At 37.3% G+C, this 25,499-nt stretch overlaps 1 protein-coding gene across 2 annotated transcripts; it reads right to left on the bottom strand.

Moving 5' to 3' along the window:
* Positions 1–218: 218 nt before the first annotated feature.
* TMEM59 (transmembrane protein 59) lies at positions 219–25,378 on the bottom strand. 2 transcript variants are annotated; one of them, XM_029229133.1, is made up of 8 exons: positions 24,951–25,378; positions 19,699–19,804; positions 18,101–18,195; positions 15,365–15,517; positions 13,686–13,767; positions 12,728–12,809; positions 10,011–10,119; positions 219–857 (listed from the first exon to the last, which is right to left on the bottom strand). In XM_029229133.1, the coding sequence occupies exons 1-8, from the start codon at positions 25,140–25,142 to the stop codon at positions 702–704; spliced, it is 975 nt and encodes a 324-aa protein (XP_029084966.1). In that variant the 5' UTR covers positions 25,143–25,378; the 3' UTR covers positions 219–701. The 2 variants fall into 2 exon arrangements, with proteins under 2 accessions (XP_029084966.1, XP_029084965.1); XM_029229132.1 differs by having other exon boundaries at positions 222–857; positions 12,728–12,812; positions 24,951–25,249.
* Positions 25,379–25,499: the final 121 nt, after the last annotated feature.

Genomic DNA, 25,499 nt, shown 5'->3' with positions numbered 1-25,499 from the left:
TGCTTTCTAACAGAGAAAAATAGTTCTTTGGAAAGATCCATCCATAGCCTGTGCAAAATAACATAAAATGCATTTGTGAATCATTTTTGCTTTAATTTGCTCCCTGATCATCATATAGCAATAAACAGACATAGAACATTTCCTCATTATTTTCTGGGTTGGGTAGGGGTGAAAGGGACGATCTGGAAAATTAGTATATTAACTCAAATTCCAGCACATAATTATTCAAATAAAATTTTAATGATTTCAGTTCAATACAACTGAAAATGTAGAGTATTAAAGGGCATTTTCTACTAAATTTCAAATTACAGGTTGTGGGCCACTGCTGAGCAGGAGTGTCATATCCTACTGAGTATTCAACTTATTAACTAAGGCGACTGACATGGTAGGAGGTGGGGGAAAACAATGATCAGCTCACAGAATTTGGCTAAGAAAGGAAACAAACAAAAACAATGCAAATAATAATTAAAACAGCACAGATATTAGTAAAATAAAAATACAATCCCAAATATCCATCTCTTAAATTACTAGAAAAAAATTACAGGTAAAATTACAGCAAATACAGTCGTCACAGATTTCGGTAACTTATTTGCATTTAATAGTGATTTTTAAGTCCTATAGCCAATGAAACCATTTTAAAAAGCACTATGAGGAATGGAAATTTAGATGTCTATACACTTTTCTTAAAAAAAAAAAAAAGCTTATATTTCTGAATGAGCAAGATTCACTTTTGCAGGTAGAGGCCCTGCTTCTTCATGATCTTCACCTTTAGATCTAACAACCACAACAGAAGAAGCTGGATATCTGTTTAGCTTTTGTTCATTCATGAATTCCAAGTCACCATAGATACTCAGCTTCTGCAAAAAACAATCAACGAACATTAGCAATTTGGATAATTAGGAACCTCTTCAAGTAAGTCTTCAAAAATAGCAATTTAATCTGTGGGTATCTGGTAAAAAAAAAATTTCTATAAACGTCCTCAAGAATGCTTTTACTCAAAGTGTTACAGATATGTGATTCAGTTCCCAGTGGATGGCCAAAGAAAACTTTTCCGCATGTACTGACTTAAAATACTTAGAAGTTAACAACTGAGCATCAAGAAAAATTGCTCAGGTTTAAATGGAGTAAGTGTGGTCATAACAAGAGCATGGATTCTGGATGTTTGATGCCTTAAGTGATCAATTCCTTTAAGTTCTTAGCTCTCCAACCAAGTGGTCAAATGATTTGGGGTTAAGTTTCTCTGCTACTAAATGTTCTAAATTAACATATATGGAAAATGGTATGTACTATTTTAAAAGGCTGTGAGTAGAACAAAGAATGTACATGAAATACTTTAACACTGATAGAAAGGTCTTTATAAACATATAAAAGCTCAAATTATTACTAACATATCCAAGAAGATAGATACTAAAACGAGAGAATGAAAGCATAACACAGAATCAGTGCAAATGTCATAAAATTCACTGAAGTATAATGGAAATGTCTAATATCTTTTGAGAGTAGGTCTATTTAGATATAGGCCTATCTCCTAAAGGAAAAAATAGAAAAGGAAAAGTTTTTACTAACAAATGGGATAGATTTTGTTGTTAATGCATATGGCAATAAATCTCTGATTCTGTAAGTTAAAAACTGAAGTGCTGACATTATTGACAGGGCAACTGACTATATTAAAAAGACAGACTGACACAGAAGTACCTGACGTTGGAAAGGTGCTTTTAGAATAAAGAGCACCTTCAAAAGTTTAAGTATCTACAATACCAATACATGCTACAACATGGATGAACCTTGAAAATATTATGCTAAGTGAAAGAGGCCAGTCACAAGAGACCACACATATTGGTCGTCTATGGCTGGTGAAGATGCTTGGGAGGAAATGGGGAGTAACTACTAGTATAAGTTTCCTTTTTGGGGTGATAAAAAAGTTCTAAAAGTGATTGTCATGATGGCTGCTTACTTGAACACATTTCAGATGTGGTCTGCTGTCTACTGTTTCAAGGCAATAACTATCCTGCACCAAGGAGGTGGCCCAGTACCTGACACTTTTCCAGTAAGAGAATATTTTCAAGACAAATTCAGTGGTTGATGGATTGGACATGGATCTGATACACTAAGGCCTCCTTAAAACCCAAATTAACATGTGATAATTTGCTCTGGGGCACAATGAGAGAAAAACTTTCACAACTCTATTTAACATTTAAAAACCTTGAAACAGTGACCAGGAACTGTTTAAATTATTTCTAACATCTATATGGAAGAAGCTATCTAGAAGATCAGGGAGAAAGAGTAAAATTCGTGCAGGGAAATGGATGGGAGCATGTGGATAACCTCTAACCAGTATGTTTAGTGATTCTGTGGCTACTCGGTATTCTCAAATTACTAATCAAATACAAGGGTACAACAGAGGTATTTTCAAAAGTGTTACCTTGGGAAGTTTATTGCTCAAGTATCCTTTATGAAAAAATTACTTAAGGAGGTCCAGCAAAAGTAAAGAGGAAATCAAGAAAGAAAATAACATACAAGAAACAGTAGCAACTGAGATGACTTAGAAAATGGGAAGAAAGCCAGAACAAAACAAAAATGGGTTCCATTAAGCAGAGATATATGGAAGATTCTCCTGGGAACACTTTTAAGTATTCAGGCTTATATTTGCCAGTGTTTTAATAGAACCAGTGTTCTACTTTGAATATTTATATAATCATAATACTGTAAATGCTGCCTAGTGGATTTTAATTTTTCAGATCAACCTATGAAAGTATATATACAGAAGAATGAGTATATTTTATTGTCAACAATCATAATAATTAATGAAAATTGAGACAGTGTAAAAAGGGAGAAGGAAAGGCAGTAATGAGGAGTCAACAGAAATTTGTAAAGCACTCACTAAATGTATACAAAATAATAATATACATTATAAAAACCAGCAACTGGGGGCTTCCCTCGTGGCTCAGTGGTTAAGAATCTGCCTGCCAATGCAGAGGACACAGGTTCAAGCCCTGGTCCAGGAAGATCCCACATGCTGCAGAGCAACTAAGCCCATGCGCCACAACTACTGAGCCTGCGCTCTAGAGCCCACGAGCCACAACTACTGAGCCCACGTGCCACAACTACTGAAGCCCATGCACCTAGAGCCTGTGCTCTGCAACGAGAAGCCACCCCAATGAGAAGCCCGCGCACCGCAACGAAGAGTAGCCCCCGCTCACCTCAATGAGAGAAAGTCCGCGCATAGCAATGAAGACCCAACGCAGCCAAAAAATAAATAAATAAAAGAAATAAATTTATATATATATAAAAAAAAAAAACCCAAAACCCAGCAACTGAAGAGATGGAAGTGAAAGACAGTATAAGGGAACTAAACTCATCCTTTAGTAGGAGGACATCACATAATGTCTAAAATTGATAAAACAAGAAATAAAAGATAAAATTTTTAAATGGCAACTGCTTGGAAAAATTTTTAAAAACTATTGACTGGTTTATCTGAGAAGTGAGGAAGAGGAAGTCAATTTTATGTCACACGTATTACTTCTAAAAGTTAAAAATAAACTCAATTAGTATGTATTTGGGCTTTAGGCCTGCCTTTGCCACTAACCAGTTATGCAATCTTAGATGTACATAAATCTTTTCTAAAACTCATTTTCTTAACAGAATTTAGATTAAAAAGCTATGGCATTTACATCGTTTTCTGATTGTCTCTCTTGAGACTTAAAGCTTCTAAATAGCAAGATTCTTGGTCTTTTTTTTTTTTAGACAAATAATGTTTATTATAGTTTAAGACATGTTTCACCTACTATTTAAAAAAATTAACCTAATTTATTTTTGGCTGTGTTGGGTCTTCGTTGCTGCACGTGGGCTTTAACTAGTTGCGGTGAGCGGGGGCTACTCTTCATTTCAGTGCACAGGCTTCTCATTGTCATGGCGCACAGACTCTAGGCACGCGGGCTTCAGTAGCTGTGGCTCATGGGCTTTAGGGCGCAGGCTCAGTAGTTGTGGTGCTTGGGCTTAGCTGCTCCACAGCATGTGGGATCTTCCCTGACCAGGGATCAAACCTGTGTCCCCTGCATTGGCAGGCAGATTCTAACCGCTGCGCCATGAGGGAAGCCCCCACCCTACTTCTTGAGTCATTGCAGCCTTTAACATTCAACTTTGTTCCACCTTCATGTTATTCTTCATTGTACCTCTAATCTCTTGAACATCATATGTTATCCGTAAGTGTCTGTGATTTACTAACATGAATGTTATTTGAAGTCTTCTAAAACCTTTCTTAACTAACCATTTGAAATCAGATGATCATGGTCTTGACAAATAAGAAAAAAGGATGCAAACAGATAATGAGATTAACACTGAGGCAGCAGTTATATTATTATTTGTGGCTTTGGCAATTTTCTGAGGCTGCCTGGTCTCTAGAAAGGAATATCCAATATTGCTGAACCCTGTTTTTATAAGTCAGGTTTGACCTGCCTGACAAGGACCACTATGAATGATAACTCTTTATTATCTTAAATAGACAGCTCAACAAGAGAAAAGCATTATTTCATGAAGTTTCAAAAAAACATCATAAATGTGAAAGAACAGGGAAAAACAGTGGAGAAAAAACGATCAAAATCTTTGTAAGTCACTCAAAATGATACTGCTTTAAGATCAACAAATGCCAACTCTTTCTGGCATTACTATCAAATGCTATATGATGAGTACCTACTATATACAAAACAGGCTAAGGATAAATTATTTCAGAACTTTCCTAAATAAAAAAAATAAAGCTGCTCATAAGTTTCCAAGACCACATTCCTGGCCCTTATTAGCACCATTTTAAGCTTTATTTGTAGTGAATGAAAAGGAAGCTTTTTATATTTCATGTTTGAGCTCAAGATACCAGGTCCATACTGAAGAGAAACATTCTCTCAGCAGGTCTATGATTTCCTATAAACACATAGGATTATATACATAAATAATATAACAAAATATAAATAACATTGCTCATTGCTTGTATTTCTTAACACGGAGTCTCATGTTACTATGGAGAGGGGTCAGAAGTAACTTATGTTCCAATAATAAAATCAATGAAAAGGTTTTATGAAAGTAAAGTTTAAAATAGGTAGCTTTTGATTAAGAAAATCTGAATAACTTTCCTAATGCTAAATTCTCAGCTACTTTTACAATAAATAAAGGAGAAAATACCAGGGAAGGAGTATTTACACTGCTATATTTTACAATAAGAAACAAAACATTAATATTGAAATAGTTTATACAGCTTGTTTTTTCTCCTTTTTGTTTTGGCTGCGCTGTGAGGCATGCAGGATCTTAGTTCCTCTACGAGGGACTGACTCCACACCCCTGCAATGGAAGCATGGACTCTTAACCACTGGATGGCCAGGGAAGTCCCAGTTAATACAGCTTTTTTTAAAAAAAATATATTTAATTAATTTATTTATTTTTGGCTGTGTTGGGTCTTTCTTGCTGTGCACAGGCTTTCTCTGGTTGCGGCGAGTGGGGGCTACTCTTCATTGTGGTGCACGGGCTTCTCACTGTGGTGGCTTCTCTTGTTGCGGAGCGTGGGCTCTAGGCACACAGGCTTCAGTAGTTGTGGCTCACGGGCTCAGCAGTTGTGGCTCGCAGGCTCTAGAGCGCAGACTCAGCAGTTGTGGTGCACGGGCTTAGTTGATCCACGGCTTGTGGGATCTTCCCGGACCAGGGCTTGAACCCATGTTCCCTGCATTGGCAGGCGGATTCTTAACCACTGTGCTGCCAGGCAAGTCCTATACAGTTTTCAATTGTGAAAAGAAATCCACTAAAATGGCAATATGAGATAGTTCTGGATGAGTGATTTTTTTTCCTGCTTCTTTATATATAACTTTATAAATTCTATACCAAGTATATAGAATTTTTATAATTAAAAATACAGTTGAGTGCTTCCCTGGTGGCGCAGTGGTTGAGAGTCCGCCTGCCGATGAAGGGGACACTGGTTCGTGTCCTGGTCCGGGAAGATCCCACATGCCGCGGAGCGGCTGGGCCCGTGAGCCATGGCCGCTGAGCCTGCGTGTCCGGAGCCTGTGCTCCGCAGCGGGAGAGGCCGTAACAGTGAGAGGCCCGCATACGGCAAAAAAAAAACAAACAAAAAAACAGTTGAAAAAACATTATTACTTAGCTAAAGTGTGGTTTCAGATACAAAGTAAAGCCTAAAAGCAGTGAATTCAAATAAGTGTTTTCGATATATTTTTCTAGAAGATGTATCTTAGGAAAGCATAGGCTCTTTGAGGATGTCACCATACTTTTGATTGTTAAGGACAGGAAGAAGAGTTCTAGAGAGGGGAAAGAAAGTGACACCCATATGCAGATATCAGGAGGGAATGTAATAGCTGCCAACAGGACTCCACGTGTGGTTCTGATGCTTTAGGCTTTATGATCCAGGGGCCTGGGCATATGTGGGAACAACGAGGCGTTCTACAAACAACTTGGAAATAAGGGGAAAGAACTTCTCACAGAATTAAAGCTATACAATCAAGACAAAATTTATCACAGCAGAGACAACATCTAAAAGGAAGAAAAAGACCAAGAGTATTCTGAAAGGGAGGGACAGATCCCCAGGTCTGTAAGATGTAACCAAAACCACAATGTGAAGCACTGTTATGTCTAAACAACACCAGAAGAGGAGATCAATTCCGTAAGTCAAGTAAGGAGATAAGAGAGGAAAAACTATGAAATGTCCATCTAAGAACTGTTTCAGTAAGAGAGTTTGAGCATCCTGGCTCAAAAACATGAAACATGTGGTCCCAGTGGTGTTCAACTTCCTAGTGTCAAAAGAGGTTACACAGAAGATGAGCTCCTGATACAAGTAACATAATCAACTTCCCTAGTGATGACTCTAGGTTAACTAAAAAACTTAAGGGTACTGGCTTTGGAGTCAGATGACCTGGGTTTAAATTCTGGTTCTACCACTTACTAGTTATGTGACACTGGGGCAATAATACATTCTCTCTTTCAGTTTTCATATCTGGAAAAGAGGATAATAATAGTAGCCATCTCACAGAGTTACTGAAAGGACTAAATGAGCTAATTCATATAAAATGCTTAGAACGGTGTCCAGCAGAAAATGCTCAACATTAGTCAGTAGTCCTGGGAACCAGAAGCCAGGTAGTGGTGATTTTATCAAGGTAAATTCCACCTGAGGCCAGTAATTCAATCTTTCCAGGAAATAACCACACCAATCTCTACGCGTATCTTTCTTTTACAAGGGGCATCCTAGAAGTAAAGAGAAGGAATTGTGCTAATGGAAGGAATAAAGTACCACAGTGTCAATAAAGATTTACTACTCTGCGTTTGTAGCTTTGTTGTCATGAGGATTTAGAGTGCATGGGGCAGTTCAAAAGCAAGTAATAGGCAAAGGCAATACTATGTAAGATGTGTAATTTCAACTTTATCAGGAACAATAAAATGATTAAAATATGGATATCAGAACTAAACAAGAACACAAATAGGTAATTAGCAAGAGGATGTTCAGATCATATCATAAACAGATGAGTTCTACAGAAATTCACCCATTGTCTAACACTTCCACAATTCAATGTTCTTCCCAATCCTGTCTAACTTTATTCATTTGGTTTAATTACCTAATTTAAGTTCTTTTAATCAAGTCAGCTGCTTACAGTCCTTCCCTGATAGTAGCTTATTCTTGTCTGTACCTGGGAATATTGTCCACCCTCCTGTCTCTGCCAATCAATACCATTCTTCAAATTTCCCTCCTTTCTTCTTTTCTCTCTTTTTCTATTGCATTCTGGAGGCATATGAGAACTAAAGTTTATTTCAGTTGGATCTGATGTCAATAGAATTTATTATCTTATGTTTAGTTATATAATTAATTTTCCTTCCTTGAAAGCTAAGTTGAATCATCAAATTAGACTTTTTTTTAAGAGCTCAAAAGTCATTGTTTTTATTTCTATTTATTTATTTAAACATCTTTATTGGAGTATAACTGCTTTACAATGGTGTGTTAGTTTCTGCTTTATAACAAAGTGAATCAGCTATACAGATACATATAACGCCTCCCTCTTGCGTCTCCCTCCCACCCTCCCTATCCCACCTCTCTAGGTGGTCACAAACCACTGAGCTGATCTCCCCTGTGCCATGCAGCTGCTTCCCACTAGCTATCTATTTTACATTTGGTAGTTTATATATGTCCATGCCACTCTGTCACTTCGTCCCAGCTTACCCTTCCCCCCTCCCTGCGTCCTCAAGTCCATTCTCTACATCTGCGTCTTTATTCCTGTCCTGTCCCTAAGTTCTTCATAACCATTTTTTTTTTTAGATTCCACATATATGTGTTAACATACAGTATTTGTTTTTCTCTTTCTGACTTACTTCACTCTGTATGACAGACTCTAGGTACGTCCACCTCACTACAAATAACTCAATTTCGTTTCTTTTTATGGTTGAGTAATATTCCATTGTATATATGTGTCACATGTTCTTTATCCATTCATCTGTTGATGGACACTTAGGTTGTTTCCATTTCCTGGCTATTGTAAATAGTGCTGCAATGAACATTGTGGTACATGACTCTTTTTGAATTATGGTTTTCTCAGGGTATATGCCCAGTAGTGGGATTGCTGGGTCATATGGTAGTTCTATTTTTAGTTTTTTAAGGAACCTCCATACTGTTCTCCATAGTGGCTGTATCAATTTACATTCCCACCAACAGTGCAAGAGGGTTCCCTTTTCTCCACACCCTCTCCAGAATTTATTGTTTGTAGATTTTTTGATGATGGCCATTCTGACTGGTGTGAGGTGATACCTCATTGTAGTTTTGATCTGCATTTCTCTAATGATTAGTGATGTTGAGCATCCTTTCACGTGTTTGTTGGCAATCTGGATGTCTTCTTTGGAGAAATGTCTATTTAGGTCTTCCACCCATTTTTGGATTGGGTTGTTTGTTGTTTTGATATTGAGCTGCATGAGCTGCTTGTAAATTTTGGAGATTAATCCTTTGTCAGTCGCTTCATTTGCAAATATTTTCTCCCATTCTGAGGGTTGTCTTTTCGTCTTGTTTATGGTTTCCTTTGCTGTGCAAAAGCTTTTAAGTTTCATTAAGTTCCATTTGTTTATTTTTGTTTTTATTTCCATTTCTCTAGGAGGTGGGTCAAAAAGGATCTTGCTGTGATTTATGTCATAGAGTGTTCTATGTTTTCCTCTAAGAGTTTATAGTGTCTGGCCTTACATTTAGGTCTTTAATCCATTTTGAATTTATTTTTGTGTATGTGTTAGGGAGTGTTCTAATTTCATTCTTTTACATGTAGCTGTCCAGTTTTCCCAGTACCACTTATTGAAGAGGCTGTCTTTTCTCCATTGTATATTCTTGCCTCCTTTATCAAAAATAAGGTGGCCATATGTGCGTGGGTTTATCTCTGGGCTTTCTATCCTGTTCCACTGATCTATATTTCTGTTTTTGTGCCAGTACCATAGAGAAATTAGACCTTTTTTCTGAAACAAAAATCCTTTACCTTAACAGTATGTTTCTTGAGCCAGTTAAATTTTAATTACCAAGAAAGTCAAGACAGTTTTCCATCTCTATCAGGGTATACCAGAACACATTACTCAAAATCAAAAGCTCTAGCCTTGCTGCTTCTAAAGCAGCAATTATTCCTTAACATTTGTGGCAATGTTAAATTTAAAATTTTAAGTAGTTCTACAAGCTTTCTTTCTTATATATCACCTTAGAAACTGATGTCACTGGGTTTTTTTCAGTCTCAAAGGTCTAGGGAGAAGAGAGACACTGTACTCAAACCAGGCGGCATACACTGGTCATCATGGTAGTTAGCACCACAGAAAACTGGAAAGGGATTCTTGTGCTGAGAACCTGTAATTCTCATGTGTGCCAATCTCGGTGTGTGATTAAAACCACCAAATCTTCTCCATTCTATTAGTAGAAAGGCTTTGCGTTTCTAGCTAAACCAATAAGGCATTTAAAAAGTAAATCATATGGCTCAGTCTTCAAAAGGCCTAAGAGTTAGAATTAAATTTACCTCAGAGGGAACATACTGCTCCACAGCTGTAGCAACGGTTGCACAACAAATCCAGAGCAATACCATCACGGAGAGGACAAGAGTCATGGTTAAAATCCACCCGGAGTTACTGGGGGGAAAAAAAAAAATCAACAATTAGTTATGTTAAAATTGCATAATATAAAAAATAGGAGGCTCTTAACAATTACAGGCAATCAATCTTGTGTACTTATTTAATAATATAATTAAAACTTTATGTGTACTACCTTTAAAACTATTTTAAAAAACATACTTAGAGAAGAAAATATTATAATAGCTATTATATTAGGGTGATATGATGTCCTTTCCTCCATTACTCAAGTTTCTATAACATGGCTATGTTACTTTTATAAATTAAAAAATCAGACATACTGGCTTTCTGCTAAATATATGAAATTAAAGCAAATTACTGTTAAGGGTATTTTTAAATTACTAAATGAGATAAGGCAAATCAAAGTGTCCTATAAACTGTACAGTGCTACACAAATGTCATATATTATTTTGCAAGGTATTAAGATAATACTTGCTTTAAGAAAACCCAATATTCCAAAGAATTAAGGTACAGAATAGATAAATTATGAAATGATCATTTGTTTTATAAATGGATTCACAACAGGCTTCCAGAAGTTAGCTTCTCTACTACATTTCAAATATTTAACTTAGCACAATTACTTGAATTTCAACTTACAAGACCATATCTATTATGAAGCATTCTGTATCCATTAGCACATATCTTAAAAAGAGATAGTTATATTTTTCTTATGATTAAAATATCTTAGGGTAGAAGGCCGGTTACAAGAATCAGCACCTGGAGTTTTTTCCATAAGTGCCCTATTGTTTACTAAACTATAGATTAAGATTTAAAGAACAAGTGAAGCTATTTTTAAAATGTTAGATTTAAAAGAATAACATAAAACATGACAAAATGTTAAAAGGCAATAAGGCATCAATAAGATGCCAGGTAATGCAGTATTAAGGATAAACTGTAGGGAATTCCCTGGCAGTCCAGTGTTTAGGACTCAGTGCTCTCACTGCCGGGTCCCCAGGTTCAATCCCTGGTTGGGAAACTAAGATCTGGCAAGCTGCGTGTCATGGCCAAAAAAAAAAAAAGAATAAATTGTAACTTAAAATTAGATAATTATTTAGGTTCCATAAAACTTATCAAACTGCAACAAAAATCCAAAATACTGAGAGAGAGAAAAACTGCCTTTTTTTCTGTACAAGGTCAAAAGCAAGTTTAGCAATGAAAGGAAGGGAAAATTTTAATTCTCATTTTCTTACGCAGTCTTTAAAGAGTTTATTCAGTAAAAAGCATTAATTTTTAGGTTCTAACAGAACCCTACTGGTATCTGATAAAACCTCTCAAGAAACTATTTCTACTCTAAGAAATTACAGGAAGCATGTAGCGTGGGCTACTGCAGTGTTACACCTGAGACAGAATAGTCCACTAGAGTGTATACACACTTGTTCACCTCTCTACTCAAGTGCTTGGTCTGGTATCTGACACAGAGTAGATAATTATCACCAAGTGCTATGGCCTACTGTCTCTTTCTCTCTCTCTTTTTTTTTTTGGCTAGGGGTGGGGGGTGGTTGCAGGGAGAAAGCTCATATCACAACTCCTTGGAGGAGTAGAAGCATGCATACTTTGATAAAACCCTCCTCACCCTCAGAAGGCCTGATATTCCTTCCCAGGAGGGCACAAGGTAACAATTACCCTTGCCTGCCCACTTTCCCTTGCCACCCTTAAGAATCCTTGGCATGGGTACTTCCCTGGTGGTCAAGTGGTTAAGAATCCGCGTTCCAATGCAGGGGACGCGGGGTCAATCCCTGGTCAGGGAACTAAGATCCCACATGCTGAGGGGCAACTAAGCCTGCGTGCTCTAGAGCCCATGTGCCACAACTAGAGAGAAGCCCACGCCGCAACTAAGACCCGACACAGTCAAATAAATTATTAAAAAAAAAAAAAAAAGAATCCTTGGCATGGAGATGACACTCAGTATAGAACACAAAGCCCTCCTTTATCTGTAGCCCTTATCTACCTCCCCTAGCCTCCTGTGTGGCCATATAGATAAAAACAAAAATCCAACCCCCAAACCATTTAGACACACAGTCATCCCTTGGTATCCCCAGGGCACTGGTCCCAGGACTGTTGCCCCTTCCCATACCAAAATCTGAGGGTGCTCAATTCCCTTATATAAAGTGGTGCAGTACTTGCATATAACCTATGCATATCTTCCTGTATACTTTAAATCATCTCTAGATTGCTTACAATATCTAATAAAATGTAAATGCTATGTAAATACCGTTGACCCTTGAACAACATGGATTTGAACTGTGTGGGTTTACTCATATGTGAATTTTTTTCAATAAATATTAAATTAAAGCTTAACTGAGATGCCTGAAGAAGCACATATCGTAACATAAATCAAAGACTCCCAATAAGAACAAGGATGCTTTTGTGCTGTGAAAAAAACTACCCGCTCGGGTTTGATTAAAGTAGTATGAGAATTACCTTTTAAACAAACTAATAAAATATCCAAAAGTACAACTTTGGATTTGGTAGGGAAAAGGTAAAAGGTAAAAAAAAGTTTTCTACTCTTGAGCAGCTAATATAACTTTAAAATAATAAAAAGGACTGCATCTCTCTGATACAAGCCAGATTTTATCTCCTATATGCATAAGTGAAGATGAATACATACAGAGAGAGACATCTTAAAAAACCATCACGTTCTCCATCTTCAAGATAGTTCCTATGTGCGTGTGAACTTCTCATATGAAGATCTGCTGAAATAATAAGGTACAAGTTTATGATATCCTATATTCCAAAAGCTAGTCTCAAATGACTGCTTCTAGATATATACACTGTACAGATATCCAGCTGCTTTTATAAATGTAATCTGACATATTTTATAATGAATGCAAGTTCCTCTGGCACATTAAAAATCAACTGGATATTATACAACATTATGAATTTCCTATTTTACTTTCAAATTTTTATTGACATTGATGCTTTCTGTTTAATTACATTTCTGAATGTAATAATAGAATTTGGTTTGTTCAAATCTAAAGATGGCCTTGTGTTATGTGCTGTCATTATCCACCCACGAAAATAATTAAAAGGTTAATAAAATCAGTATCTAAAATAAGGTATGAGCTAGCACATTTTAAAAGGTAAGCAGTTTTAGCCTGATGTTTTCTATTCCTATAAGTTTAAATTCACTTCTAGCATAGAAATAAAAACAGAATAAAAACATATTTTCATGGTAGTTTCACTATTTGGTTAGTTTGTTGGGAGATACCAGAATCTCTCATTAGTTCATACTCAAAACATCCTTCAAAGCAAACTAAATGTTTTTAGAATAGTGATTCTAAAGTGTGGTCCCCAGACCAGCCGCAACAGAATCCAGGAATTTGTGAGAAACGCAAATTCTCACATCCTATCCCAGATTTAGTAAATTGGAAACTTTGGAGGTGGGGCTCAGAAATTGCTTTAACAAACTCTACAGATCTTAATGCATATTAAAGTTTGAGAACCACAGTTTTAAAAATTATTTATTCACCTTCCATTAGTGTAAAAACAATCATACAACCAATTCTAACACCACCAGATTTGACTGTTAATGTTTTTAATCCCAAGCTACTTAAAATAAAACTTACAGGACATTTTGCTTAGTGACGGTTCTTTCAAATTTGTAGGCTCCTGCTCCAACTGTGGTGCATACTGGATCTCTGGCTTAGACTAAAATGATAATGAAAGCAATTAAGTCATTTGTACTTCTTCTTAAGCTTTTCTCAGTAGGAAGTTCTATAACATATCATCTCTACAAAGATTCAAATTGAGAAAAAGTAACAGAAGTATGGTATAAAAAATAAAACATGTTAACCACAATATATTTTAATTGCACTTGCTAAACATTAGATCCAGTGCCTTGCAAAGAAGCAGACTTATAGCATCATCAAGAATTTAGTCAGTTTAATTGCCTGACAACATAAAAAAAATTTAAAAAAAGAGGGACAAATTACAACATAGTACATTAAGTATCATACCATGCAAAACTGAGTTCTAATTCTGGTTGATCAGGAATAATTTAGCAGACTGCCAAAATTTCTGGTTAAACACATATTATCTCTATTCTTTCTCATCTGAAACATTCCATTCTTCTCTAAGTATGAGTAATTCATAAATTATAGCTCAGTGCTCCATACTTTACATCTCCTATGTAGCACTGATTCTCTGGAGTGGCGTTTTCTCCATCATAGTCACACTTAAGTTGACATAAAGAGAAGAACAGAGCTAATCTCACATCTAATCAGGAATGAAGGAGGACTCCACTCTGAGAGTCAACTTAAGCTTTAACTTAAGTAGCTTTCAGACACAGAACTTATTCATGAACTTAAAGAGAGAAAACTCCTTCTGTGTTTTACATATTACCAAATAAAGTACAGGGTACCCAAGACTCAGGACAATGCTAAAAATCACAGACTAGCCTTATAATAAGCCACTCAATTGGCAATAATAATTAAAGGGTTTACTTTAATTATTACCTGAGAGAAAGCATCACAACATAATTTGTTGGCTGGTAAGTTTGAGGAATTTAACAACCAAATTAAAAGGAAGACAGCATGGTAGGGTGGTATATGAGCCTTGGAGCTAAAGTAACCCAGGTCTGAAGCCTAATTTTGTTATACTGGCAGCGTGACCTTAAATAAGTTAGACTCACAGTTTCCTCATCAATAAAATAGTGATAATACAACCTCATGAAGTTGTTTGAAGATTTGAGATAATATATGTAAATGCCTAGTACACATGAACCTTCAAAAACAGCAGCTATTATTATCATATCACACGGTAAATAATGAGGTAGGAGAAAAGTTACCTCTCTAGAAGGCAATATGCTTCTTCAACAAGCTCTCTTATTAAGAGTTATGAGAAAAAGCACTATTAACAACTAAAAATTATGTTCTATTGCTTTTCCCTAATATCCATATGTGATATAAATACACATTATTTATATTCAAACTACATTAATTTTTCTTATGTTTCATATCTAGAGGTTTCATTTTTATCAATTTAACCACTCTAAAATTTAGCAGATTCAGAGTTCTTACACGATAAGGAACAACAGGCTTTAAATAGGTTTCCAATGGGCAGAGGGAGGGGTAAGTCAAATTGGGTCCTGATGCCCAATGTTTTAATGTAGGTTAGGAAGTAATTATTATTTGATGATAAATATTTGTAAGGGACTAAGTACATGGCTCTATACTAAGACATTCATTTAAGACACATACATTACTACTGTTGGTATTTAAATGAATCTATGAAGCACAGTCATCACCTGGAATATAACTATTTTTCCATCATCAGCTTGAAGATAAAAAGTCCACGAAGAGGTTATGAAGCTCTGTGCAGAGTCCATCATATCACTCCAGAATGACCTTACCAGAGTTAGAGGGAAGAGTAGATGCATTTTTGGCATCAGGGACATGAGCTTAAAAAAAAAAATTAAACCATGAGAAATATATTATTTTTTTATATATGTATATTCAAGAGAGCAACATAATCAAATCCTTATTGGGACAGAATATAAACCATTAAGTGATTCTACCATAGTCATCAACATTAGAGTAAACTCTTCATTACCTATGCAAATTAACTATGAGAAGCTTAAAATCACAGGATCCTTTAATTTGCGACCAAACACACTTTAAGCTACCTGTCACCTCTATCAAAATAACAGGCTTTTGAATTAGGTCCAAAAATGTGGAGAATCTTAAGATTTGATTAAATAAGGATTAGCAAGTCCTCAAGAGGTAGAAGGGGAAGGGACAAATCATATTCTCATCTTTAATGCTTTCATGTAAAATAAACCATGCTATAATGAACACCAATGGGAAAAAAAAGAATATATGCATAAAATGTAAGGTATCTGATAACAGGGCAGAGTGAGGGAAGTATTTATGGGCTGACTATATACAGTAAGCTACTGATGAGATTTTTACATTAATTGGTATCACCTCCCCTCCAATTCTGACTTCTTGGCTTATTTAGGAGCAGTGGGCCCCTCTAGAGCACAAGTGTGGGATACAACTTGCTGAACTCTAGGGATAGCTTTGGTTCTGCTACATTCCAAAAGAGAGGCAGTATGGGGTATTAAGAGAGAAGAGTTTTTAGAATCAGAAGATCTGTATTCATGATCCAATTTTCCCACTTAATAGCTGTGAAATCATTCATTGATTAGTTCACTAAACAAGCATTCGTTAAGATTATAAATTTTAAGATTTTTAAACCATGTGTGTCTATTTATCACTGTATATCTGTGTTTAATCTGTATCGGACAGAGGTGAAACACAGGGTGAAACATGTGTATGGGGAAAGGCACATAACCCAAACTGGGGTCAGAGGTGGTTAAGAAGGCTTCGCAAAGGACATGACACCTGCTCTGAATCAAGAGGATTCACTGAGCAGATGGGGAGTAGAAGGGACAGAGGCAAGAAATAATGTCATATTACAAACATTAAGGACTGTTCAGTATGTACATAATTAAGAGAAAAGGAAATAAATATGGGTCTTAAAAATTAGAAATTATTTTTAAAGTTACTCATAAGAGAAACACAAATTAAAACTGTAATAAAAGTTGTACATTGCCAAGGACTGGGAGGAGGAGGAAAGGAGAGTGACTGCTAATGGGTATGAGATTTCTTTTTTTGATGATGAAAATGTTCTGGAATTAGGTAGTAATGATGGTTGCACAGTTTGTGAATATACTAAAAACTACTGCACCAAATACTTTAGAAGGGTGAATTTTATAGAATGAATTATATGTCAATTTTAAAATCTGATACAAATTCCATGGAGGGCAATTTTGCTCTATTTCTCAAAATTAAAAATGCATATACCTCTTAACTCAGCAATTCTACTCCTGTGATTTTATTATAGATATAAATGTGAAAAATATGCAACATCATTTATAAATTTAAAAAATTAGAAACAACCTACATGTCCACAAATAAGGGACCGCTTAAATGATACATCCATACAATGAAACATGTATGCAGTGAAAAAAAGTGAGTAGACATTCTTTATTTATTACTTATATTTTAGAAAAGAAAGAATACATGTATTCTTGTATATATATAAATTACCTCTGCATTGGTAACCCTGGCTACATTAATGGAGCAAAATGGAGTGGCTAAGAGATACAGGAGTAGGAGACTTTTCACTATACAGCTGATCCTGGAACAATGCAGGGGTTAGGGGTGCCGAAATCTGTGTATATACACAAATTATTGTTGGCTCCCCATATCCGCGATTCTGCATCTGAGAATTCAACCAACTGCAGATCATGTAGTGCAGTAGTAATATGGGTCAACTTTTTTTTTTAAACCTTTTGAGTTTTGTACCATGTGGCTGTACTTCTTATGCCAGAGTTAATAAAATTAAAAAACTTTTCCCAGTATGTTTGGATAGAGTATGAGGGGTGGGGAATTATAAGAGATGATATAGAAGAGGTAATCAGGAGCCAGGCTGTGATAAGTGGTTTGGACTTAAACCTGTATGTAATGGGGAGCTACTGAAGTATATAAGATAGGAGAATGACATGACGAGATTCCCATTTAGAAAATAAATATCTGGACACAGAAAATAAATATCTGGACACAGACTAAAGGATGGACTAGAGGGGGCTGAAGTGGGAAGATAGATCGGAAGTTAATTTAGTAATACAGATGAGAAATAATGATGATTTGAGTTAAGGCAATAGCAGATGGGATGAAAAAAAGGAACTCTCAATTTTTCTGAGCCTCAGTTTTTTCATATGCAAAATGGGGATAATACTGTCACTGGACCTAGAAAAAAAACCAAAATGAGATTATAGGTGTGAACATACATCTTAACAGTAAAGCATTATACAAAAGTAATTAATCAATTGACTTTTCTATTTGCAAACATATAATTTGTTTGCTGAAGACTAATTATAAAATGTAACACTAAAATAGGATCATATGGGCAATATACATTTCAATACAAAGTGCGATCTAAGCAGGCATTTCTGAAAGGCAGAATTGTTTCGTACTTGTTCTTGTCTCAATTCAGCGAATGGCAGCTGATTCTGGCAACCAAGGTGACAAGCATATTGCTCATCAGATTGGGAATATGCTTCTGTACATGCTGGAAGAGAAAAACAGTCAAATTACAAGAAAAAAAAGAGAAGGAGAGAAAGAAAAGGGAGAGAACATTGGCATCTTATAAAGAAATTTTATAAAGAAATTTATTATACTTAAAAAGTATTTCATCAATATGAATTTCCACATTTGGTAACAGTAGCAAATGTATTCTTTTAATAAAACCCCATATCTTCTGCCTCCCACAAGTCAGATCTTCCAGGTATAAATCTATTAATTACATACTCAGGCTCTGGCTACATGATGACATTCATATGAGGTGATCCTCACAGCTAAGGTCTGCACAGTGGAAAAAACACTGAACTGGCATCCTGAAATTCTGGCTTCACCACTTGTTGGCAGTGTATGTGACTTAGGTGGAGCTGTTTAACCTCTCTATTGATTTCTATAGGTCTAAAACTGAACTACCACGACCTATTTCATCGGGTTGAACAAAATAATATACTTTAGTAATTTACACAAATATATGATATTACTGTTAGGAACTGAATCACTTAGTTGAGAAGCAAGGGTATTCACATGGCAAGGAAAAATAAAACAAAGCAATCAGTCTAACATCCTAAATTCTGAGAAAACTGAACTTAGAAAATGTTCTACAGCAGGATTCTAAAGTTGGAATGAGTCTCTACCATATATACTCTTCATTTAGTTCACTAGAGCCATTTCTTTCTTGTGATATAACTTTACCACTATAACAATTTTATTTTTCTTTCCACCCAGTCATGCATTTGTAATATACTTCCCAAAGGTGCTAGATAATAAACTGAACCGCATTATGCACATATAAAGATGGCCATTTAGGAGACTGAGCCATAAAAAAAGTTTATGATATCACAGAGGCTAAATGTGAGAACTGGCATAGTGATAGGGAGAAAGGTACCTCCTGCTACACTGAATAAACAGTGTAAGGTAATGAATGGAGAAAATTCCATTACAGTTCTTTAAAAAGCTAAATATCATTTTTGTCCTGATTACAGGTTTATTTTATTAAACACATCACTTTTGGCAAAAGGTAAGAATAGTGGTTTAAGAGACGACAAAACTCTGGTTACTTCTTTTATTGGCATGACCCACAAAGAATACACTATTAAATACTGAGTCAAAGGCCTGATTCAGTAAAAAACTTGGAGCTAAGTCAGCTAGCCTATGAATGAAAGGCTTAGGAAAATTATACCATCCATTGAAAAGGTAGTGATGAATTATAAGAAGGGTAATTACTATTGCATTTGTCTAAACCAAATGCTTACTTAAACAAAGGTGTCCTATCCACAGCATAAAATAAACATTGTCTCAATAAACAGATGAAATTTAAAGCCCATGAAATTTCTAGCAGTATCTACTAAAAGTTTAACTTCATAATAATTAAAGTATGCTGGATGAATAAACAGTATGCCTGTCATTTTCTGAGGAAAGCACATAAAAAGCATAACACAACTCAAAGAAAACACCAATGTTATATACTGCTGATGTCATTAGCATAGCATCTTACCAGATTCACATTCCAATTTGGTCCGATTTAAATCAATTCCATCATCCACAAATTGACAAATTGAAAACAGCCTGCAACCTCTCTGACATGCGTACAACTCCTCTTCCTAGGGAGTTCAAGAACAGGGAGGATTACCAAAAACTAGCATTTTTCCTTTGGGGGGGAAAATAGGTCAAAAAGAAAGCAAAGTTAATAGGGTTTATTATAATTGTCCAACAAAAGATTTATGACTGAAAGAAAAATGATAGGAGCCAGGTAATACCAAGACCTCTGCCATACAAAGAAGTTTTAGTTCCTTATTTTTTAATTTTTTGCGGTACGCAGGCCTCTCACTGTTGTGGCCTCTCCCGTTGCAGAGCACAGGCTCCGGATGCACAGGCTCAGCGTCCATGGCTCACAGGCCCAGCTGCTCTGTGGCATGTGGGATCTTCCCGGACCGGGGCACGAACCCGCGTCCCCTGCACCGGCAGGCGGACTCTCAACCACTGAGCCACCAGGGAAGCCCTTAGTTCCTTGTTTTAACAGTGACATCCAAAATAAATAAATAAACTAACAAATAAATAATAAAAGTGATATCCAAGAAACAAACCTAGTGGGTTAAAAACATCACCCTTTTTCCATATTCCATAGTCATATTTTGGGGGGAAAAGTTGAAAATAACAGTGACATAATCAGAACTTTAATAGAGGTATAAATGAGTAAACAAGTACTTTAGGGACCAATGGTGTACTTCTGCCACATAAATATTTATACGAATCATCAGGCTTATCAGGAAAAGTATCACGACTAGCTTCACATGGCAAATAGTGCCATAAAGGCCCCCATAAAGTGAGGTATACATCTAAAAATATGCTTAAGTGAAAGGATTTTTTTAAACTTGGTTTACCTGAACTGAGAACACAAACAAGGCCAACATGTGACATATGGGAAAGGCCACTGGAATCAGCCAGACTCGGAATAAAACCTTTTAGGTCAGTGTGTACAAGTTACTTTACCTATCTAAATCTCAAAAAGGAAATAAAAACTATAAATTATCTCCAAACCCCTCAATAATGCCAGAAGACAGCTATTCCTAGTGCAGTGCCTGGGACATTGAAGGTGCTCAATAAATGGCAGTAGTGTTAATCATAATAACTGGTTTTAAAAATAGAAAACAACAGTTATAAGCATCATTGTATATGTGTGAGAGCTCAAGATAGGAAAGACTCATCTCTGGAAAATGTGAACTGCTTAATAAGACTAATGACAACGTCTTCAACAGGCTTTTCTTTGGTTAAATGTATAGTATTTGAAACAAACCAGTACATGTGGGGGAGCCCGCTCAACTTACTGTGTAGTTCACTGTGTACAAACTGGCAGGCACCTAATAAGGAAGGAAACAGCATGTGCATATACCAGTTAGCAACCAACGGAATACAAAGGTATGCATTTCTTTCCAGCAGGATTAGTAAAATTTATGTAGCAGCAACAATCCATTAAGAGGAGATGGCTGCAGTCTAATATTAAACAAGTTTTATTACACAACTTTGATGGTAGTGCATTTTTGGACTTCAGTTCTAGCTGCATTTATTGTTACAGTGAAATTGAAAGAGTTAGCAATTAAAATAAATTTCATACCTGAGTAGCTTTTGCAGGCTTTGTAAAACAGTGGAAGAATTCTCTTACGTCTTTGGAGCACCACATATTTCCTTATATTGCATAGGGGAAGCATGGGCTCATTAGTATGAGCTATACTGCATACCATTTCATTTTCAGATATGTTTTCATGTGTTAAACCAATCCAATAAGCCCTCCAGTACCATTTTCAGAAGAGACTGTAGCATGGTGAAAGAGCCTAGGTTCAGGAATTAGGCCTGGTTAGAAGCTCAGCCTCACCACTTATTCTGTACAACCTTGGGCAAGGGGCTTAATCTCTCTCAGCCTCAACTCCTTAGTTGTAAAACAGTGACCAATACTCATATGCCAATCTTGAAATATGATGAGTATTTTATTTTATACTTTATTATTTTATTTATATATCTTATATCTACAACATCATTAATATTATGCTATACTAACTAATAAGTAGACATAACATTAATAATATATTTCATGAGCACCCATAATGTGCCAGGCATGGTGCTAACACTTAATGTATCATAGGATACCTGGCACAGAGCAGGCACTCAATCGGTAGCTATTAAAAATCATAATCTTATTCCAAGTAAGTGTTTCATGTTCTAGATAATATTTCATGCCCTATGTATCCAAAGTGACTGGCAAGCTTATATAAAATAGACCTTCCCTAATTTAGAGCACAAGGAAATGGTGCTCCCCACCAAACTGAATACCAGCTAAATAATTAGAAGGAAACTTAATGAATCCTCCTTAAAGAAGGAACCCTACTATCTATAGATTTTACATGCATATTCTTATCCTGAGCTAAGTCAGGCTAACTATTCTCCCTCTTATTCAGCATTACTAATATACTGTATGTACCAAATTGGTTTTATGACATTGGGCAAAGGAAATAACTATCTATTGCCATGTGTTAGGCACTGTGCTAAGAGTGCCATGTATACTATCTTTAATCCTCACACTTGCTCTGCAAGGTGTGAGGTGTTTTTTTTTTTTTTTTTTTTATAGTTGACAAAATGAAGTCATGATAAGTTAAGTAATCAGCAAGGACGCACAGATAGTAAAAGTGAAGCTGGGGCTCTTCCCTAGTGGCGCAGTGGTTGGGAGTCCGCCTGCTAATGCAGGGGACACGGGTTCGAGCCCTGGTCCGGGAAGATCCCACATGCCACGGAGCAATTAAGCCCATGTGCCACAACTACGGAAGCCTGCACGCCTAGACCCCATGCTCCGCAACAAGAGAAGCCACCGCAATGAGAAGCCCGCGCACCACAGGGAAGTGTGGCCCCTACTAGCCGCAACTGGAGAAGGCCCACGTGCAGCAACAAAGACCCAACTCAGTCAAAAATCAATCAATCAATTAACTTAAAAAAAAGTGAAGCTGGGAATGGAACCCAGGTTTGTATGGTTCCAGAGCCCACACACTGTTAAAAAATGACCAGGCTAGCTCTATAATTATCTTTGTTATTAACATGACTTATGTCTCCTGCATTTGGACCCAGACAAGTTAAGCAATTATACTTTTGAAGAAAGTTAAAGGGTAAAATATAATAATTTTAAGTATCTACTTACAAACAAGTAAAGTATCCTACTTTCTTGCAACAAATAATTAATTCTGAAAAAGAGTCATTAAAATGAGAGTTCTATCTGCCAGTCACAAATACCAGACCAAGAGAGGCTACAGGACCTTGTAAATTCATCTAATTTCTTATAACACACACTGCTTTTTCCTGAACTGTAAAGCACAATAATTTGAAGGAGGACTGACGGACATCAGTGAAATAAGTAAATTAAATATTTGTAATAATATAACTTTATTAATAGAAGGCAGCATAATACAGCCAGTTTTAGGACTGAATTCCTATTACTCCACTACTTCCTGGCTATGTGACCTTGGGCAAGTCACTGAACCTTTCAGAGCCTCGATTCCCTCAATTGTAAAACCCAACTTTGCAGGGTGAGAATTGGAGATAATGGAGGTAAATCTCCCATCACACTGGCTAACAGAGAGTAGACAGTTAATCAATTTTAAGGCCAGGACACACAGGGAGCCAGATGATTTAGAGTTCCTGCGGAGAAGAGCTGTACTGAATAAGTAAAAAACACTTAGATATCACATCAATTGTTAGAAAGTAGTGGATATTATAAAAATACCTAGAGGTTCCAGAAATGTTCATCCTTTTGAATTGTTTATTCTCGCAGCATATGTATTCAAATAACTACAAATTTGCTAGGAAAATCTCAGAAAAAACAAAACAAAACAACCAATACATCCAAACACTAGAAAGATACAAAATAAGTCTCTGCCCAATTCCAGGACAAATCAATATTAGTTTCCTCATACAATCCTCTTACTTATGAGAGGTTTATAAGAAGAGAAAAAAATAATGTATCCAGGAGCAGTACACATGGATTTGAAGGTCTGGAAGTCAGAATTCCTCATTTCTCTCTCTTGATTGCTATATTTGTCTCTGACTGAAAATTTGATAATCCCCTCTCCCACACTTTTTCTTGAAAACTGATAATCCTCAAGCAATGTAAAATCCAGCAGTAAACAAACATACAGGCAGTGACAGCATTTAGAACTTCAGAATTTCAAAAGCCTGAAAGCACTTGCCAATAAGGAACATCCTAAACCTGTCACTTTGTAGTTTGAGAGAGCAAAGAGGGCTAGCCACACAGTTAAGCATACAGCATAGGGAAGATGAAGGAAAAGCAAGGGCAAAAAGACCAGCAAAAGCTCTCCTAAAGAAAGGCGGGGGAGGGAGGATAATATACCCAAATTATATATTTGGAAGGGTGGGGGAGTCACCACACAATTTAGGATGTTGAGTCAACAGTTCTTTAGAAGCTGCAAAACAACTCGATTAGTGGAATGGAATTAAAGGAAAGGCAGCACCTGAGGGCGGACAAGGAGGGGAGGAAGGGTCACTCTGTCTATAAGTTGTGATCCCCCTACTAAGGGCAGTTTCATTTCTTTCCCACTCCACTTATTCCCTCTGTCTTCTGCTGCACTGAATGGTAAGTTTTCTGAATGCAGCAACCTAACTGCTTTTTCTCTAAGCCATTCCAGTCCCAGTGTGAGCGCCTTGTACAGTTACTCAACACAGGCGGAAAGCCCTTCCTAAGCGTCTCCCAACTCCTTGATGTATTTCATACTATGGTGGAATTGTCTACTTGTTTGACTCCAGGAACAGACTGCAAGGTCCCAGCCCAGAGAGGCGCTCAGGGAACAGGGGTTAAGAGTTAACATTTTGTGGGCTGGCGTATCTGCAACTGCCCCCCTCCCCCCGCCGTCCCTGGAAGGTGAGGACCCCGCATTAATCATTTGGATACTCCTCCCCCTCCGAGTGTTCGTCTCCCCTGCTGCCCCGCAAGGCCCCAGAGGAAAGGGGTCGTGTCTTGCTTATTTTTGTGTCCCCAGCCTATTACAGGGTAGGTGCGGCACAAACTTCCGGTAATTACAGCAGAAGCGCGGTGCGGGTAAGATTAGGGGAAGAAAACAGGAGTTACACAGATGGGAGACAGCGGTTGAAGGGTGGATTCAACAGTCAGGCTTCCAAAGCCGACAGAGGTACGGGAGAGCGGAGAGATGGGAGGCCACGGAAGGGTTGTAGCCCGCTTTGGACGGGCCCTACCTTGGGGTAGGTGTGCAAGGGGTAGGTCAACTGACAGGCCCGGTGACAAGACGCCGTATCACCCAAGACCGAGTCAAAAGCTTCAGCCGAAGCGGTCCCCGAGCCTCCGGTCAGGGCCATAGTCAGCAGCAGCAGCAGCGGCGAGAGCCCCAGTTGGGCCCTGACCCAGAGGCTCCCCTTTGCCGCCGCCATCTTGTTTGCCTCTGTCACAGCACCTCAGCTTGTTGCTGTTTTCTTTTCAGGTTTCCTCCTCCTTCCGGGACCAGCCCCTTCCCAGTCCCGCGGGCCGCTGCTTCCGCCTTTGCAGTCCTCTCAGCTCCGCCCTGACCCGCCCGAAACTGCCGCCTCTCGCCCCACCTCTAGGTCTACTAACTTCTAGATTGGCGAGAGGAAGTGGGTCCAAACATCGCGAGTACTAGAGCGAAGCGACTCCTTAGCTTCGCGAGGCACGCTGGGGCATGTGGTTCTCCATAGGCGGGAGGCGCACGGTGGGTTGGGAAAGTTGGTCTCGGAGAACTACAGCCGCCCTAGGTGCGCCCGAGCCCGCCC

The sequence above is a fragment of the Monodon monoceros genome, unplaced genomic scaffold (assembly GCF_005190385.1).
Source record: "Monodon monoceros isolate NGI ecotype Baffin Bay Population unplaced genomic scaffold, NGI_Narwhal_1 Super_Scaffold_18, whole genome shotgun sequence".
Classification (NCBI taxonomy): Eukaryota; Metazoa; Chordata; class Mammalia; order Artiodactyla; family Monodontidae; genus Monodon; species Monodon monoceros.
The sequence above is the reverse complement of the archived record's forward strand: the minus strand, read 5'-3'. Positions and strand labels throughout refer to the sequence as shown.

What these genes read in the sequence shown, in the direction of transcription:
- TMEM59 (XM_029229132.1), bottom strand. Translation starts at nt 25,142, where the DNA reads ATGGCGGCGGCAAAGGGGAGCCTCTGGGTCAGGGCCCAACTGGGGCTC. An exon ending in CTGAATTGAGACAAGAACAA is followed by an intron (nt 15,518 to 18,100) that starts GTACGAAACAAT and finishes TTTTTTTTTAAG; the next exon opens with CTCATGTCCCTGATGCCAAA. An exon ending in AGCAGTATGTTCCCTCTGAG is followed by an intron (nt 858 to 10,010) that starts GTAAATTTAATT and finishes TGTTTTTTGCAG; the next exon opens with AAGCTGAGTATCTATGGTGA.